The following is a 15,421-nucleotide window of genomic DNA, read 5'->3' as shown; positions in this document are numbered from 1 at the left end:
GCCGAACAACCCAACTCCTAAAACCCCTTCGGCAACTCACACACCGAACGCACACCGTTGATTAGGTTATAATTTGCATCCATGTTAGAAACATTTTCCCCGATACAGCTTTCACTGGGACATGGCACCGGTGCGGCCAGAACTTCATAATGAAGAAGATGCGCAAACCGGGGAGCCCCACTCTCCCACCCGCCAAGGATGCCAACCGGTGCAGAGATGGGAAACGGTCGGTCGAGGGATACGCACTACGGAATATTAATGATCCGAATGGGTTAATAAAAATAAAGTTGTTGAAACATGCTGCCGCCGGAATGATTCCGGTACCGCACGACTCTAGGTTCTAGGAATTGGTGCGCCCAGCCAGGAATCATCGTCGTCGGAAGCGAGCCCGTTGTTAATAAACTGGGGTAATCACTCCGTTCGGTCGTTTCGTGTGGATAATCAACAATTTCACCCAACAGCTCGAGCTGCAGTAGGAGAAGGCGTTTGGAGGGGTTGGTTGGAAAATGCTGGAAAATACGTTAACATGCCTAATGCCCGAGGGGATGGCGGGAAAAACCGAACCGAATGTAATGCGTCGATGCTTCCGAAAGGGGATTGAGGTGGTTCGAAAGGCTCGTGTAGAAAAAAGGGCTTACTGGGAAAATGCCGAACGAAGATGTTCGTAATTATTCAGTGGGACATAGGATAGTGATCCTCTATTGTTGCTTTGAAAGGATCCTCAACCATTTCTAGTAAAAATTGTCGTATTTATTGTTCAGCTAACAATTGTTGATCTGCATCTAGAAACAACAATTGGACTATATTTAGTTTAATTTCTGGTTTGAATTTAAAGATTAGAACAGATTTAAATTTAAAGTTTCCACAAAACATCGGAACAAACTTCTGATGTTCTGATGATTCCTACATTATGTTGTCACCTTTGAGTTTAAACAAATGTAAGCTAACGTGTTTGCTTGATAATTCAAAACAATTTGTTTCTTTTTCGGAAATAAAAATTCCCCTTACAATTAGCAATAATCCTGCTCATCGTTGGTAATTTAAAACAGTCAGTGGTCAGTGGACATTCATATCCCAATATGTGTATGGTAATGTTCTGCTGTAAACCCACTTATTTTTATTCTAATTTAATGTAAATGCGAACCGCTCTCAAACGCTTAACGCCACTTCCGTAACGGTCCACTTCAAAAGGATTATGGCTTTATGGCATTAATTAGCATTCGGAAGGTGTTTGTAGATTTTCCCGTCGCCCGCGCCTCACTTACCTCTTGTGGATTAAAGTAGTCATCTTCCCTATGGGCAGCGTGCATTTCCTGCATGAGCGGGTTCACTTCCAGCTCCCAGTGTTCGGCCACTCCCGGAATGTCCATCATAGAGCCGTCCGAAACAGGAGGCTCCGTCCTCTTACCTGGCACAAGACGTCAAAGCCAACACACGCACACTGCACTGCTTCACGCACCGCCGCGAAAAAGTTGACGTAACATTTCACGACAAATGTTGAACAACGCGCAGCGAACGCTTGGTTTCGGAAGTTATTCACTAACGATTCGGCAGTAGTTCTGCTCTATGGTACACATGTTCAACAATCGCCGTAGTCGTCACAGTAATTGCAAATCCACTTTGTCTCCCCGGATTTGACAAGTTCAGCGATTGAAAACCCCTCGGTTACTGCGATGTACTACTGGGGTTTCTCCCGTGTTTTCAATGTTTCTACAAACCATCACCACAGTTCCCCTTGCGTTGTGCTCTTTTGAATAAACCGTTAATTTCCTCCGTCGCACGCTGCCCCTATCGCGATGATCATGTCCAAGCCATGTCAACTGTCATCATTCGTCAAAAGGTTCATACTCTCGCGATCCTCGAGCGGTGCAGTAAAGCTGCCTGCCTAGCGCACTAGGGTGCAGGTGCATCGAAGTGCATCTGGTCTCGTTAGCGGCATCTGCACGGTTGGTGCTCACTCGCGGGCTTCAGCGAGAAACCTTCGCGCATCGGAAACGCGCGATCGACATGTCCACTGAATGTCTCTTCGAACGCATTATGCACCAACAGGACACACTTTGACACGAACCTGTGGAGGTGAGATGGAACGTTTGCACTTGAGGAAAGGATGAGGCTCCAAGGATGTTGAGTTAAAATAACTGGAATACGTATTTGCTTATCATCAGGTTGTTTTGGTAAAAATGTCTTGATCTACTTTCGTTAGTTTTGCTCCTTGTTGTACATATTTGTTCGCTTTTTTAATTACGAAACTGATCCTAATCTGCCGATCGTTAATCGAAATCACTTGAAAAACTGACCACCGCGTACAGGTGTAATGCTAATGTGTGTCCGTAAACTATTTGTGTTTGACTTGCTGGATATGCAATCCAGCACTGAGGGCTTGCCAGCGTGACTCATTGGCCCAGCTCGCCACGCTGCTCGCCGTGTGTGACACGTTGGGTGGCCCTTTCCGAGCAAGATCCTCCCGTCGGGTTGTGGGAGTGCCGTGAGTCGAAGGGGAGTGGAGTGCAGTGGAGTCCATGGAGTGGGTTCGCCTTCTGAGCGTGTCGGGTCGTGTGCGCCGTCGTCGCAATCCTTTGCCGATCCGCCCGGAAGAGCGGCGGGTGCCCAGCGCGCGCTGGCTGCTGAGTCGCTTTTCGGCTTCGGATGTTGCTGGCCGGAGGCTTACATAACCCCGGCAAGCTATGTACTGCGACGCCGACGTCCGTCGGTTCGGTCCGTGTCGCTCGCATCTATGTGGCGAGCGACCGTATCCTGCGCTCGGCAGGAGCGTTGTCGTGCACTCGGCCCGACTTGCCAGTCGCATCCTCCGGCTCATCCTGTCCGTGTGGCTCCGGGATGCGGGACCGCCGTGTACATAACTCGTTTCCCGGCAGCAACGAAACTCGCACGAATGTTTCACTCACATGTGGCCTCCATCTCGTGTGTTGCCGTGCGGAGACTTCTGTTGCCAAGTGAACGATGTTAGGTTATCGAATGCTGACCAATTTGAACTGGCAAACTGAACTTCCTTCCGATACCATCAGCAACGACCATTGGCTGAGTGTACAAATTTCTAACCTTTATATTATCTGTACGATAAACTTCCGTGTTGAAGTCAGTCAAAGCATAGATAAAACTTTGACACAATATTTCTCGAACATGATTGCTCTAAGAATACCAAAATGTGCTTATTGTGTTAAAGATTGTGTTTAACGTTTTAACATAAGCGTTTAAAATTGGTGTAAGAAGGTTCCAATTCGATACTTAAGATGAGTGTCGGCGAAAAGTTAACAGTATTTTATCAAAATCACAAATTGATGAATTCTTCCTCATCTTCAGAGAGAGAAAAAATGACTTAAACTTCATTGAAGCAATATCCTTCCAGTATCTTAGAATGGCGCTAACATATTGTATCTCTAAAAACATCAAAACGGAATGGAACGTTATTATTTTACTTTGTCAGATCATCATCGTATGTTAGCAATACCACCGATTCTATCCAAATTATTATTCTTTCAAGAGACGTGGTATTGTTTCACTGCCAGTTTTTGTTTCAATTTCTTAATTCTCATCACTTGAATCTTATCTTTTATATTTTTGTAAAAGGTTTAGCAAACATTTCAAATGATTTAAGAAAAACCAAACTCAATGGAATCGAAGGAAGATTAAAAAATAACTAAAGCATCAGAGCAGCGTAATCATTAGTGGTATACTGTATAGTAAGACTGAAGACTAGTCAAATAAATCTGGTAAATAAAAACAAGATTTGTATCATATTCTTATTAATATAGGTCAATAATACTGGATTGGTGTTATAAGAAGGTTTTTTATAAACAATCTACCTACCGACTATGCACCTTTTGATTGCTGTAAAAACAAACTACGTAGCGTATGTACACAGGTTAAATATGCGTGGTTCAGTCTCATAACGGAAACTATTGAACGGTGTATTCAATTGCTCGAAAATCTATTTCAAATCTTAAGAAAAATGGGATCGAATACCATAAAAACCCGCTTGGATAGAAAATAAACAACCACAAAAATGTGTTCCCTTCGGCACAACGCATGATTGTCTACGTGTAATAGGCAGTGTTTTTTTTCACCTGCAAATTTACAATACGACCGTTACCGGTGGTTTGCGGCATGCCGATAGTTACACCGCTTGTAGCTCTCTATTCCCTAGCTCCGTCTAGCAATTCGCTGACCGTCTTGTTTGTTTGGCTGTTTGTATGTTTGTATGGCCGGCTGCAGCACAGCCCAGCCCAAAAAATATGTACCATACCTGTTAAACATGGCCCCAAGCCGGGCGGGGACAGATAGCTGCTAGCGGCCCCGGTACCACGCGGGAGATGTGTATTCAAATAAAACGCTTGTAACGCTAACCGAACCAGGCGTACAACACACGTAGATGTCCGAAGGTGTGTGCCCGGTAGACGTGGAAAGGAAGGAATGCACTGGAAGTAGGATCTTGCGAGAAAATGGTTGCTAGCTGGTGCAATGAAAGAAAGCAGTGCATCCGGGGGCCACGTAGACTCTGGAGCACCAGACGGAGAAACCCCATCGGGCTAGGAAGCGGTAACTAATAAAATAGCCATTAAAATATAAAATTTCTCGCTTTCTCGGCGTGGCATGTGCGGGAGGGATAACGGTCCTCAACGAAGGATCGTATCGCCCAAAGGCGGGAAGTTATGCTTTGGTGGTTGATCGTAGGACTTGTATGAGATCCCATTATTGTTCCCAACCAACCCTGTAAAGCAGAAGCAAACAAAAACCAGAGAGTGTTTCATAAACAGTTTGTAAAGAAACGACCATAAAAACAAAATGTATCAGGATTATGCAGTTGCAACAAGTGTATCCCGGGTCTAAGACTTTCCCCTTCGGTCCCTTGATTACAATTTACACAGCGTTACTCATCGCCACACCATTGTCTTTCCGGTGTGCAGCGATACCAAAAAGCCACCACACAAATGGCCACTAAAGTTTACCATTAGCCTAATGCCGTTTTACGATACATTTTTGCTGGTTTGTTGGTACGTTTGCCATCCTTTGCCCTGGAAAACTTTACCAGCACAATTGTGTTTCGAAACGTGAGGGAAACCCTCGGAGCAAAACTTCTCAAAGACGTCACGTCGACAGCCTTCAAGAAAGGGGCCTCCCGTGTGACATAAAACCGGTGGTACCTATGCTGGTAGACAGGCGTTCTGACCGCATCAATTTGTATTTTTAATACCACGCGTAGCTTTAAAACATCCGCCGGCCAGTGGCCGAAAGGGATGCGCTTGCGGGTTTCCCGCATTCCACGTTACGAGTTCTAAACGGGGTCAAAAGGCGTCCGCAGCGTTTGTTCTAGACGCAGGAAGCACACGGGCTTCTAGGGCTGATGCTCGCGTCCATAATATTTACCATTCATTAAACTGCTACCCTTTCGGTGGCAGGGCCGAGCAGGTGCCTCGGGAGGGTGTGAAAATAGTCCGCTTTCCTTAGGAAATAAACAGCCGTACCCTTAGCATTTGGTAGCAAAACTTTTCCTACCTCGTTCGAAAGCAAAGTGGTTGCCTTCCGAACCGCTCGGAAAACGGTTAAGAAGAACAGCTTCTTAGACGGCCAAATTCGGGGGGAAAAGACTCATCACCACGATCGTTTTCAATCGTCTTCCGCCAAGGGGCCAACGCGTCCCAGGGCACAAAGCGCCATCATGTTCTTCGGTGCTCGGGTTAGATCCCATTGACCACCATCATCATCATCATCGACATCAGCAGCAGCAGCAGCGTGGGTATGCAAAGCAATTCGGTTGATTCTCACCGACAAACGGCCATCGCCGTCAGAATCGTTACCATCCGCCCGTCGAAAAAACGGGGGAAATAGTGGTAAACGGTTTTAAAGACTTCCTGTTTTCCCCAACCCGGACAAGAAAGCGAATGATGGGTTTTGGGGCAGGAAAACTTAAGAACTTGGTCGGCACGGTCGGCTTTAGGTGAGATGTTGTCGACTTTTTGTGATGCTCTTCTGGAATTGTGTGAAAACCTTGTGAAGGAACTAACAACTTATCCTAGAAGCAAACATGCAGATGCCTGTAAAATTGTCCAGGATAAAGAAGGACGAGAATGATGATGTAAAGTCTGATGGTTATACATGCCCTTTCCGTTGGTTTTTTTCCATCCATTCCAACGCTGAATGCAAATAACGCCTTCTCTGGAGTGCACTATTCCCGGAAGGACGATCGGTAATTAGCCCGGATGAAGGATAATTATTGGAAAATTTCCCCTACTCTGGCGTGTTTCCTGAAGGACACGCGAAGCGCCTGCTCGACGTTTGTCTAATTTTGGGGTTCCGCTCGTGTGTCAAAGTTACACGTCCGAGTGAAATTGAGCAGGCTCTCGTTACATGTGTCCCGTGATGGGGACATTTTTCGTTGTTTTCCATTGTGTCACTGCTCGTGTTGCTGATGTTGTAAATTTTTCCTGCACCACGAGCGCCGTTGTTTTACGCAACCCAACTTGTTTGTCATAGGCAAATGGATACCCGAAACGAAGCAGATGTTTTTTTTCCTTCTCGTCTCACAGTTTCTTATTTTCAAAACAAGTTTCGGTATAAAACATGCAGATCAAAGCAGAACAACCAACAGAGAGCATACGATTTGAGTTGTAATTTAGTTTTTCTTCTACTGTGAAGTACGTAACGAACGTTATCATGTTCATGAAACATTTATTAAAACAAATGCTTGTTCTTTACCGCTAGATTATTATTTCAATATGTTTTAAGGCAAAATGCCGCACAACATATTTTTCCAAATATTTCTAGATGATAAAATCAAGAATTTCCATAAACACACTTTACCGGATCTTTGCCTTTGAAGAGGTTTTCAGATAGTATCAATGGTTTTAAAATATACTTTCACCCAAAGTATATTTTAACATTGACACCAACGATTTTGCCGGTTTTTTAACGATTTGAAGAGACTTTTACGATTGAATTTTCTTTTTTACTTAAACGTTCAACGTTTCATAATTTTATTCTGGTTTCTGGTCGTAAGTATAATAATTGAAAATTCATTGATTGTCTTTTCAATGTCATCGATTTCATTGTTTCCGATTTTTTCCACTCATCATCATTTGAAGTGTCAAGCCGAAAAGATACAAGTACAGATTCCACATCAGATTTGAAATCATGCACTGGTAGCAATCAGATATCGATTGTTTCTGTTCGTGTAAACCGCAAGTCTGAGTAGCAGAAGAACAAGAAGAACAAGAAGAACAAGTGCATTGCAGTCTTATGTGCTTTCTTGGGCAGAATACTCGCAGTGCTTCCGTTCCATGAACATCTTCATCAAGCGGCGTACGATGCACGGACTGCAAACACAAGACGGTCCGGTCTATAATTAATGAGCGAATAGTTGCCCATTTGTATGTAAATAATCTATAAATATGATAAATTATAGATCTTACCCGATTGCATTTGCTGACCGCAAACGAATCGAATGAGCAACCATTTCCATTTCGCAATTTCTAGACCTTCTGCAGATGCAGCTGCACTGTACATAACCGGCCGCTTCCGTTGCGGGCGGATTGATTTCTTGTCTCGTGCGGTTCCCAGTGCCGTGTTCGTGTACGCCACAAAACGCCAAGAACTACATTTCCGCACGGCAGAAGGAGGACCTTTCTGAGAAGAGTTTCTAGAGCTAGAGTTTAGGAGATGGCGAGCGGAGCGCACGGTGGTATTAGATTTCGGTAGCCGTAGATTATTTTTAGCTTTTGATCAATTCCGAAAAATTTCACTACTACATTTTGGGGTGGAAGGTAAATGGGATGGCAGGAGTAGAGCAAGAGGGCGAGAAGGGATGAGCGATTTTGATGTCACGTAATAGCACGAAACGGGATTTAACGTCTTGTTGAAGCAATTAACGGGGCCAGGCGAAAAGCAAAGGTCGCCCGCGAAGCCCCCACCCGGTTGGAGGCGGCCGAAGAGAACGGCCGTGATGGGCCGGAAGGTTGTTCGGTTGGAAGGCCCCCATAATTTTAATTAGTCGTATCGTTTCGAAGATCACTTTTGGTGGTCCACCAGCGTCGTGCTGCCGTAAAGGGAGGCTGTGCGGATTCGTGGCTTCGTTGGCGGTGGTAATTCGCACCAACGTGCGCCCTTTCACGGGACAGAAAAGCCGGGAGTGGAAATTGCGCCCGTTAAAGTGGGTGATGGAGCCGAAAAAAGGGAGCGAACATACAGAAATCATTTTTCCTCCATTTACCACCGGTGTTTTCTTGTCGTTGTTTTCTTTTTCGTATAATCTGTAAGCAAATGCTCGCGTTTCTGTTCATTAAGCAGTCCATTGGGTGTTTGGATTGGGCCACTGGCGAAAATTGACCCCAAACCCGACAACAAACAAAGTGCAGATAAAAGTAAATTAGTTTGTCTAATTATTGTCGCAACCATTTTATGCCTCCCGTTATCCGATGTTTACCGCTCGAAACGTAAGCCTCCACCCTGTTAACTGTGGAGCGTTTTATTCATTTCACCATGATCTTGGGACGGCCTTTACCCTGTCCGTCGGATGCCAAAAGTGCGAAATGTAGATCAGACTTCTGTTCCACAAGGGTTTTTTTCATGATGATGGGATTCGTCTAGTTTTTCTCCGGTAATGTATCCCTCTCATGTACCTACCAGAAGTAACAGACCCCGTAATGAGACCCGGCAATGAAAAATGGGCAATTGCACTGCGTGGACACCCGTGATTGAGATGGAAGAACTAAACTTGGAGATCAAAAAAACGGGCAAACGTGCTGCTTTATGTTTTGCGCGACGCTGTTTTCACTCAATTTATTCTACTCATAAATACACGCCTCCCGGATTGAGAGACGGCACGTAAACGTGTTTATTTTTACCATGCTCAATTTAATATCGCTGTCATCCGGGAAATTAACATCGGCGGGCAGCCGCACAACGTCGAACAAGATGTCGGGCCTAAAAGGGGTCTAGCAGATGCAAATCGGCAAACAGCAACGCTGGTAGCGTGGTGACAAATTTTTATTAATAACGTCTGGAAAGCCACTACTAATATGCACGTGGAAACGATACGTCGGCTGATTTGAAGATCAAATCGGGTGCAGCACCGCGAATCAATCTTCTTGGGAAAGATGTACCGCGAAACGGCGGAAGGAGGATCACTTAAAAGGCGCGAACATTATTAATTTCTATCGAAACGCTTTAGACGAAGACGATTTATCTCCGTGATGTGGATTAGAAATGCTAAAATTTACCAGTGTAACATGGTGTAAAGTGTTCACATTACCAGCTTGTTCTCCCCTCTCTGATACTGCGTTGATGTTGGCTGTGCAACGTGGTTTATTTAATTGCATTCTATAAATCATAACCATGGTTGTATATTTCTTTCTATAGCACTATCAATTAATGTTGATTTATTTGTAGGTATTGGTGTAAAGTGCAATGAAAAGTTTAGGCTATTCTCTTGACACAAATGTTCTCAGATTTTTGTGTGTAAAACATTTTTTCTCAAATCGAAAATATTTACCGCGATTTATGCGTGCCGCTGTATCGCATGGTACCGCTGTAAACACTCGCCGCTGACAGCTGCAGCTGTCAAAATCATACGTGCTGATCTCAGCTGCGTTGTTTGTTTGTGTTTGCTTCGTGCGTGCTGTGTTAAACAATTTAGTGTTTTTTGTCTAGTTTTAACCATGGAAAACCTACCGAAAGAACTCTCGCTGCTGGAAATACGCAAGTTCATGTTGCAGAACAATTGCAAAGTGACAAACCATGCGCTGGTGAAGCATTTTCGGAGCTTTCTTACGAACAAAGATACACAAGGTAGGTACCGTCATCAGGTACACTTTATAATCACTTGTTGATTCATCGTTGCCTGCCTGACTGATAGAATGTTGGTAAAAGGCTATTTTCAAAGTGATTTCCTTCTCTTTTCACGATAATGTTGCCTAATGAGTGATTTTTATTTGCAAACAGATGACGCCAGAAAGCAATTCAAGACGTACGTGAACGTGCTTGCTTCGATCAAACACGAAGGTAATGAAAAGTATCTGGTTCTGCGGCGAAAGTTCTACGACGAAATTCCAACAGAAGACTTGCTGAACATGACCGTATCGCAGCCGATGAGTCCGGCTTCTCGGTCCTACGGAATCGTACCGTCCGATGGTGAAGCTTCTCCGATGCGTGCTCCGCCACCGTACCGTCCACCGCCAATCGTGTCACCGGAAGCGGTCTCCTATCACGGTAGTCCACGCGGCAGTGTGGCCTTGAATCGCCGGAACAGTTCGGAAATCGGTCGCAGCGGATCGGAAATAAGTTTCGGTAGTGAATTTGCCAGTGTTGACGTGAAGAAAGTGAACCCGGTTCTTGTCCGCAGCCATAGCAGTGACACGCGCCAACCGCAGGATGTCGGCGGACGTAGGCAAAGTGCTGATGTGTACAAGTTCGACGAGTCCGTTCCTCCGGCCATTCCACCACGAAAACGTGTTAGTGAAACGGGTAGTAGCTCGCTGGTAAACTCACGGCAGAACTCTGTGGAGGAGAAACCGGCAGACCCCGTTGTGGAGGGTCCGGGCGAGAATAAGGAGAATGTTCCCAACGAACCGGACGAAGGTGTGGTGGTGGCCGCCGAGGAAAACAAATTAAGTGTGAAAGAAAAGATGATGAAGTTCAACCGGTTCGCGTCGGAGGAAGAGGCGAAAATTCCGTCCCCAATCGGGAAAAAGAAACCGGAGAAGGTAAGTGCAATAAGCATTGTAGAGCGGGCTTCAAGTATCAAATACTTTTTATTTAAATTTACCAAGATGCCTTACATACTATTGACAGTTTTTACTTAGTTTTCCACTTAGGTTTTAAACTTTATAAAAAAAAACTATGACTATATGACTATAAAATCACATGGAAGATCGTTTAATCATGAACTTACATGAACAATAATATAAACTGCACCAGTATAGCGTCTTTTGAAAATGGTTAAGAAACGTCTTTTGAAAATGGTAACAAAAAGCGTTCTCTATTTGAGAAAAATGTTACAGGTACAGTTGGTCCCCGCAGTACGCGAATGTTTGGGACCGGACGCAATAGCGTATATCGAATTTTCGCGTATTGCGGATTTCCTCTGCCATTTCGTTTATACCTCATATTGAAGAGTTGACACTGAGAGGGAACCGCTTATTTAACATATCTTTTATCGAAATCACTAATAAGCGTTCTATTTCTTACATTGCATAATTATGTCTCTGTTAAAAAGTGCATATTAAAAACTTCATTCTACCAAAACAAAGTAAAATTGACTAGTCAGAACTCAAGCAACGCTATGAGCTGTCAGTTGTAAAAAATCGCGTATTGCGAATTCGCGTATATCGAGTATCGCGTACTGCGGGGACCAACTGTTTTATTAAGAGTTCTAAAGCTGTTTTAATTTATGGACCTAAATCAAAAGATCTTAGATTCAAAGTCAAATCATAGAAAATTTGGTCAAACTATGAAAGATTTTTTTTGCGTTTTAGTGCGCATATAAGAACTATAATGTAATGATAAATTAATACACAAGTATGGATGCATTTGAAGAAAGTTCATTCACAAACTCCTTCGAATGCTTTCATTGATTTAAATTTTGTAATTCGGTATTTTTCATTTGATTTTTACGTATCTTACCTTGAATTTACTTTTACTTCAATTATCATATGGTCATATTCTTAATACCTAAAATCCAACAGCATGGTAGTTTAAAATGTGAGATAGAATATCAACAGTTTGTGGGTTAGTGTATTTGTATTGTCAATGCAATTGTGTTCTCTTTAGGCTTAATTTGCATTCATTACAAAGCATGTTCACTTTTAGTATTATATAAATGATCCTTTTTATCGAAAAAAAGATCGATTTCCTAAAATGTCTAAATAGCTACGTCAATGTCTAGAAGGGTGTATAATTGAATCGAAATCTCTTCCATTGAAATCCCATTGCGTAAATGAATAGTATTTTCATTGTTACTTTCGCTCATTTACGTGGTTCCCACCGCTTTATTTTGTACTTCAAAGCACGACTATGATGGGGCAAGAAAAGAAAAACAACCTTATTCAAACTAACACGCTAGCTCTAGTCGTCATGGTTCGTCCAATCGGAGCAACACCACTGCAGGATCCTGGTGCGTTCGACGGCGAGGTCCCAGTGGCAGGGTGCTAGTCCATCGAAAAACGCAAATATGAACACGCGTGTTACAAATGTTAATAATGGCAACGAGCTGGTGGTAAAACATTCAATAATAATATCAATTTTTCAAAACCCTGAAATCTCGTCCCCCGGTGAGAAAATGGCATCTTGACAGCGTGCCTATTTCAGCGGTGACGCTGCATCTTTATTCGTACGCGTAGCGATGCTTTCTCAAGGGCCTCGGTTTCACCGCTTGTTCAGTGCTTGTTCTCCCATACAAATCGAGCGCCTACCAACCGGGCCCCGTGTCCCCATTGATCCGTGCCTGTTTATCTGTGACCCTTTTCGTCACCTTTCTTCTTTGGCAAATGTTACGGAATGCTGCGCCGATCCCAGGGAACGGCCGAACGTTTGGAGGTGGACGATGGCAGGGTGAAATAAAATCGAAATCCAGCACAATGCCACAACGTAAAACACCAGCTAGAAGAAAACAAATAAGCTTACGAGCTGTCAAAACTATAAATTATTACTAGTGTTGTGGTCGCTTCCAAAACCTTCCACCTTCTGTCACGATCGTACCCCTCCCTCTCCGGGGCACCTTCGCATCCCAGCCGGTCCCGCAACCGCCCTCGAGATGCCGTTTGCGTCGTGCGGGCTCACGATTAATTTCTATTTAATTGAATACGATTTATTGATTTTCAATTATGCTGCCCGAAATAGTGGGGCGAGGCAACCATTTAGCGGACCGTGGCCAAATCGGGAATACCTACCTCGTCGAAAAGCGATCGAAACCCAACCCGACCGCCCGGATGGATGGGAACGGACGGTGTGTCATTTGCCTAACCGTCGACTTAGAGGCTAGTTTTCCCTTCTCCTATCGTCCGGCGATCGGGCTAACTTTCCTGTCCCCGTTGATTTGGTCCACGATCTTCCCCCGGGGCTATGTCCGGCTCGCCCGTAATTAATAACTATGGAGGAGTTTAATTATTTGATAAAATCGTTCCTTGCCTGGCGATCCGTTCCTATTCTTAAAGGCGCTGGCAGCAGGGGCACGCTGTTTACATTGTCCTGTTCGATCCTTCCTACTTGTTATCACCTCGCCTTGGGTGCTCCCCCACCCTCGGTTCGAAGGAAGCGCGAGCCCATTCGAGGCTAATTTATCATCGTCTTCGCACGGGTCAGCCAAAACTAAAATCTCGTCTATCTCGTGCAGGTCATGCTGCTGCTCTATGGCCGACCTGCAGGCGTAAAAGTTGCACCGTCACCGAGCGGGGATTAAACGGTTTCATGATAGACCACGAGCTGGGGTTTCTTTTATTATTTTTTTCGCTGTTAAAGTGATTCAAATAGCAGCAGGAGACAAATTGTGGCGATAGTTCGTTCGGGATGGACTCCTATCACGTGCGTTGTGAATTCGATCAATCGATCGATCGATCCTTTGGGTGTCTGCAGAGTGTCTGTCAGGAGGAAGAAGAAAGAAAAAAAATCTACCTAAACAGCCCTGTCATCATCTTGTGCCTTCATTCCGGGACCGTTTTGGAACATGTGTCGATCATTTGTGCGTGATAAAAGGATGGCATCAAAATGATTGTTTTACGAGGAATGCATTAATTGCCACAATATGAAGGTCTGTTTTCTTGTCCTTTGTAAGCCAACCAATGCATACCAAATGTTAAATATGTAAAGCCATTGAGTTTGCTGGTTGTTTCAATTTTAAATTAGATGCAATGCTTTCCACCATATGAATTTATTTTTTCTATTTACCTAGCTGACGAGCCAGTTTTATTTTATTTTCACCATATAAAAGCTGGACTAAAAAACCATTAGCTAACTATTCTAATTGCCAACAAAGCGCAGAATTGGAAATGTTGAGCTTTTGGAATAAAGAAAAACATCGACATAAATTATCGTAATATGGATTATTCAATTTTAAAATATTTGAAATTTTAATACTTCATGTGTATATTGATCGCAGGTACAACATTTCGAAAACTTGTGTTGAAACCAATAGCACATTAGTTTTGTTTATTATTTGTTTTCAATGAACACTTTAACATGGAATTTTGAAACAGTGGATTATAAAATAAAAAGATTTTTATCAGACATAAATTTTCCTACAGAACAAATAACCTAACAGATAAAACTAAGTAATATATTTCACTTTTATAATGGCTTTTGTTAAAATTTGATTCGTTGAAACAAAACTCTTGCGACATCGTCAACGTATGAATGAATTTTAACAGTAAATTGTATCGGCCGAATCCGTTCGCGATCAATGTTTTGATGGCTCCGTCTATTTGTAGCCTTTTCCATTTTATGTTTCCTTTGCGAAGCCTCCTTAAACGAATCAGTTCTTCTTGTTTTTGGCTGGTTTTGGACGAAATGAAACCCAAAAAGTGTTACGATACGAGCCACCACTCCACCGGATGCCTTCCGAAATGCCTGCATCCCATTCGAGCGTTAATCAAGCAGCAACTTCTGAATGAAATCGGTAGCAGGGCAACGGCCAATCCGGCCACTTCCACCTGACCGGCGGCCGGTGTTTTATTTCATTCATAAAACTCGACCCTACAAGGCAAAGCCCGATGACCCGAGCCATCGGAGTGGCGCCACTCGCCCGAGGTTCGCCTGCGTGGGGCACCATCATCGGTCCATCGCCGAATGGCGGGCCACCCCAAAACTGTCCGCAACCGAAAGCCCGCGCCGCCCGCTAGGCTCCTCTAATTAGCAGCAGCCGAATAAATGAAATAAAACCCCTTCTTTGGGGTGCCGTTGATAGCCGGCCGTTTGTGGGATTCTTGGCGGCGGAAAAGGAGCAAAAGTTCTCGACGGAGGAACACCGGAGCTGGACCGGACCGAGTGGATCCGAATTGCATCGAGAATGAGACTTTAAACTCACTTCATTTCGGCTACTTAGCAACGGTTTATCTTTCCGTTTCGAGGGAAATAAAAACAAACAAAAAACATGCATCGGACGTTCCCTTCCTGAACGCATAAACGCGCTCTGCTTCGGTTTGCTGCAGGTGAATTAAGCGATTGCGAGGGCCCCACTAACCAGGAGGATAATGACTTTGTTTTCTCCGGAAATCTTCGGATGTTCTTGTGTCGCCGGCAAACCGACCGTAGCGGAAGCGGCTTCCCCTTCATCATTACCATCATCAGCGTCATCAGGTGTACAGCGTGTGCTTACAGCGTTTGCCGTTAGGCGTTTGAGGAAGATGAACTCGTTTCCTGTGGAAGCCGGAACAGGGGAAGATAACTTATGCCAATTGTGGACCGTTCGCATGCCCCG

General features: G+C 44.1%; 2 protein-coding genes across 2 annotated transcripts in view; one reads left to right on the top strand and one right to left on the bottom strand.

The window, feature by feature from the left end:
• The window catches only part of LOC131287782 (homeobox protein araucan-like), a 104,109-nt gene extending 102,739 nt beyond the window's left edge, over positions 1 to 1,370 (bottom strand). Inside the window, exon 1 of the mRNA XM_058316869.1 lies at positions 1,266 to 1,370. Coding sequence (XP_058172852.1) covers positions 1,266 to 1,370 — 105 coding nt within the window. The remainder of the gene's footprint in view (positions 1 to 1,265) is intronic.
• An 8,286-nt stretch (positions 1,371 to 9,656) lies between these two features.
• The window catches only part of LOC131282524 (ankyrin repeat domain-containing protein SOWAHC), a 104,984-nt gene continuing 99,219 nt past the window's right edge, over positions 9,657 to 15,421 (top strand). Inside the window, exons 1-2 of the mRNA XM_058312016.1 lie at positions 9,657 to 9,801; positions 9,955 to 10,715. Of these exons, the coding sequence (XP_058167999.1) occupies positions 9,672 to 9,801; positions 9,955 to 10,715 (891 nt within the window). The 5' untranslated portion in view covers positions 9,657 to 9,671. The remainder of the gene's footprint in view (positions 9,802 to 9,954; positions 10,716 to 15,421) is intronic.

This window comes from Anopheles ziemanni, chromosome 2 (genome assembly GCF_943734765.1).
Source record: "Anopheles ziemanni chromosome 2, idAnoZiCoDA_A2_x.2, whole genome shotgun sequence".
Classification (NCBI taxonomy): Eukaryota; Metazoa; Arthropoda; class Insecta; order Diptera; family Culicidae; genus Anopheles; species Anopheles ziemanni.
Note: the sequence above shows the minus strand (reverse complement) of the source record. Positions and strands in the feature narration are given on the sequence as shown.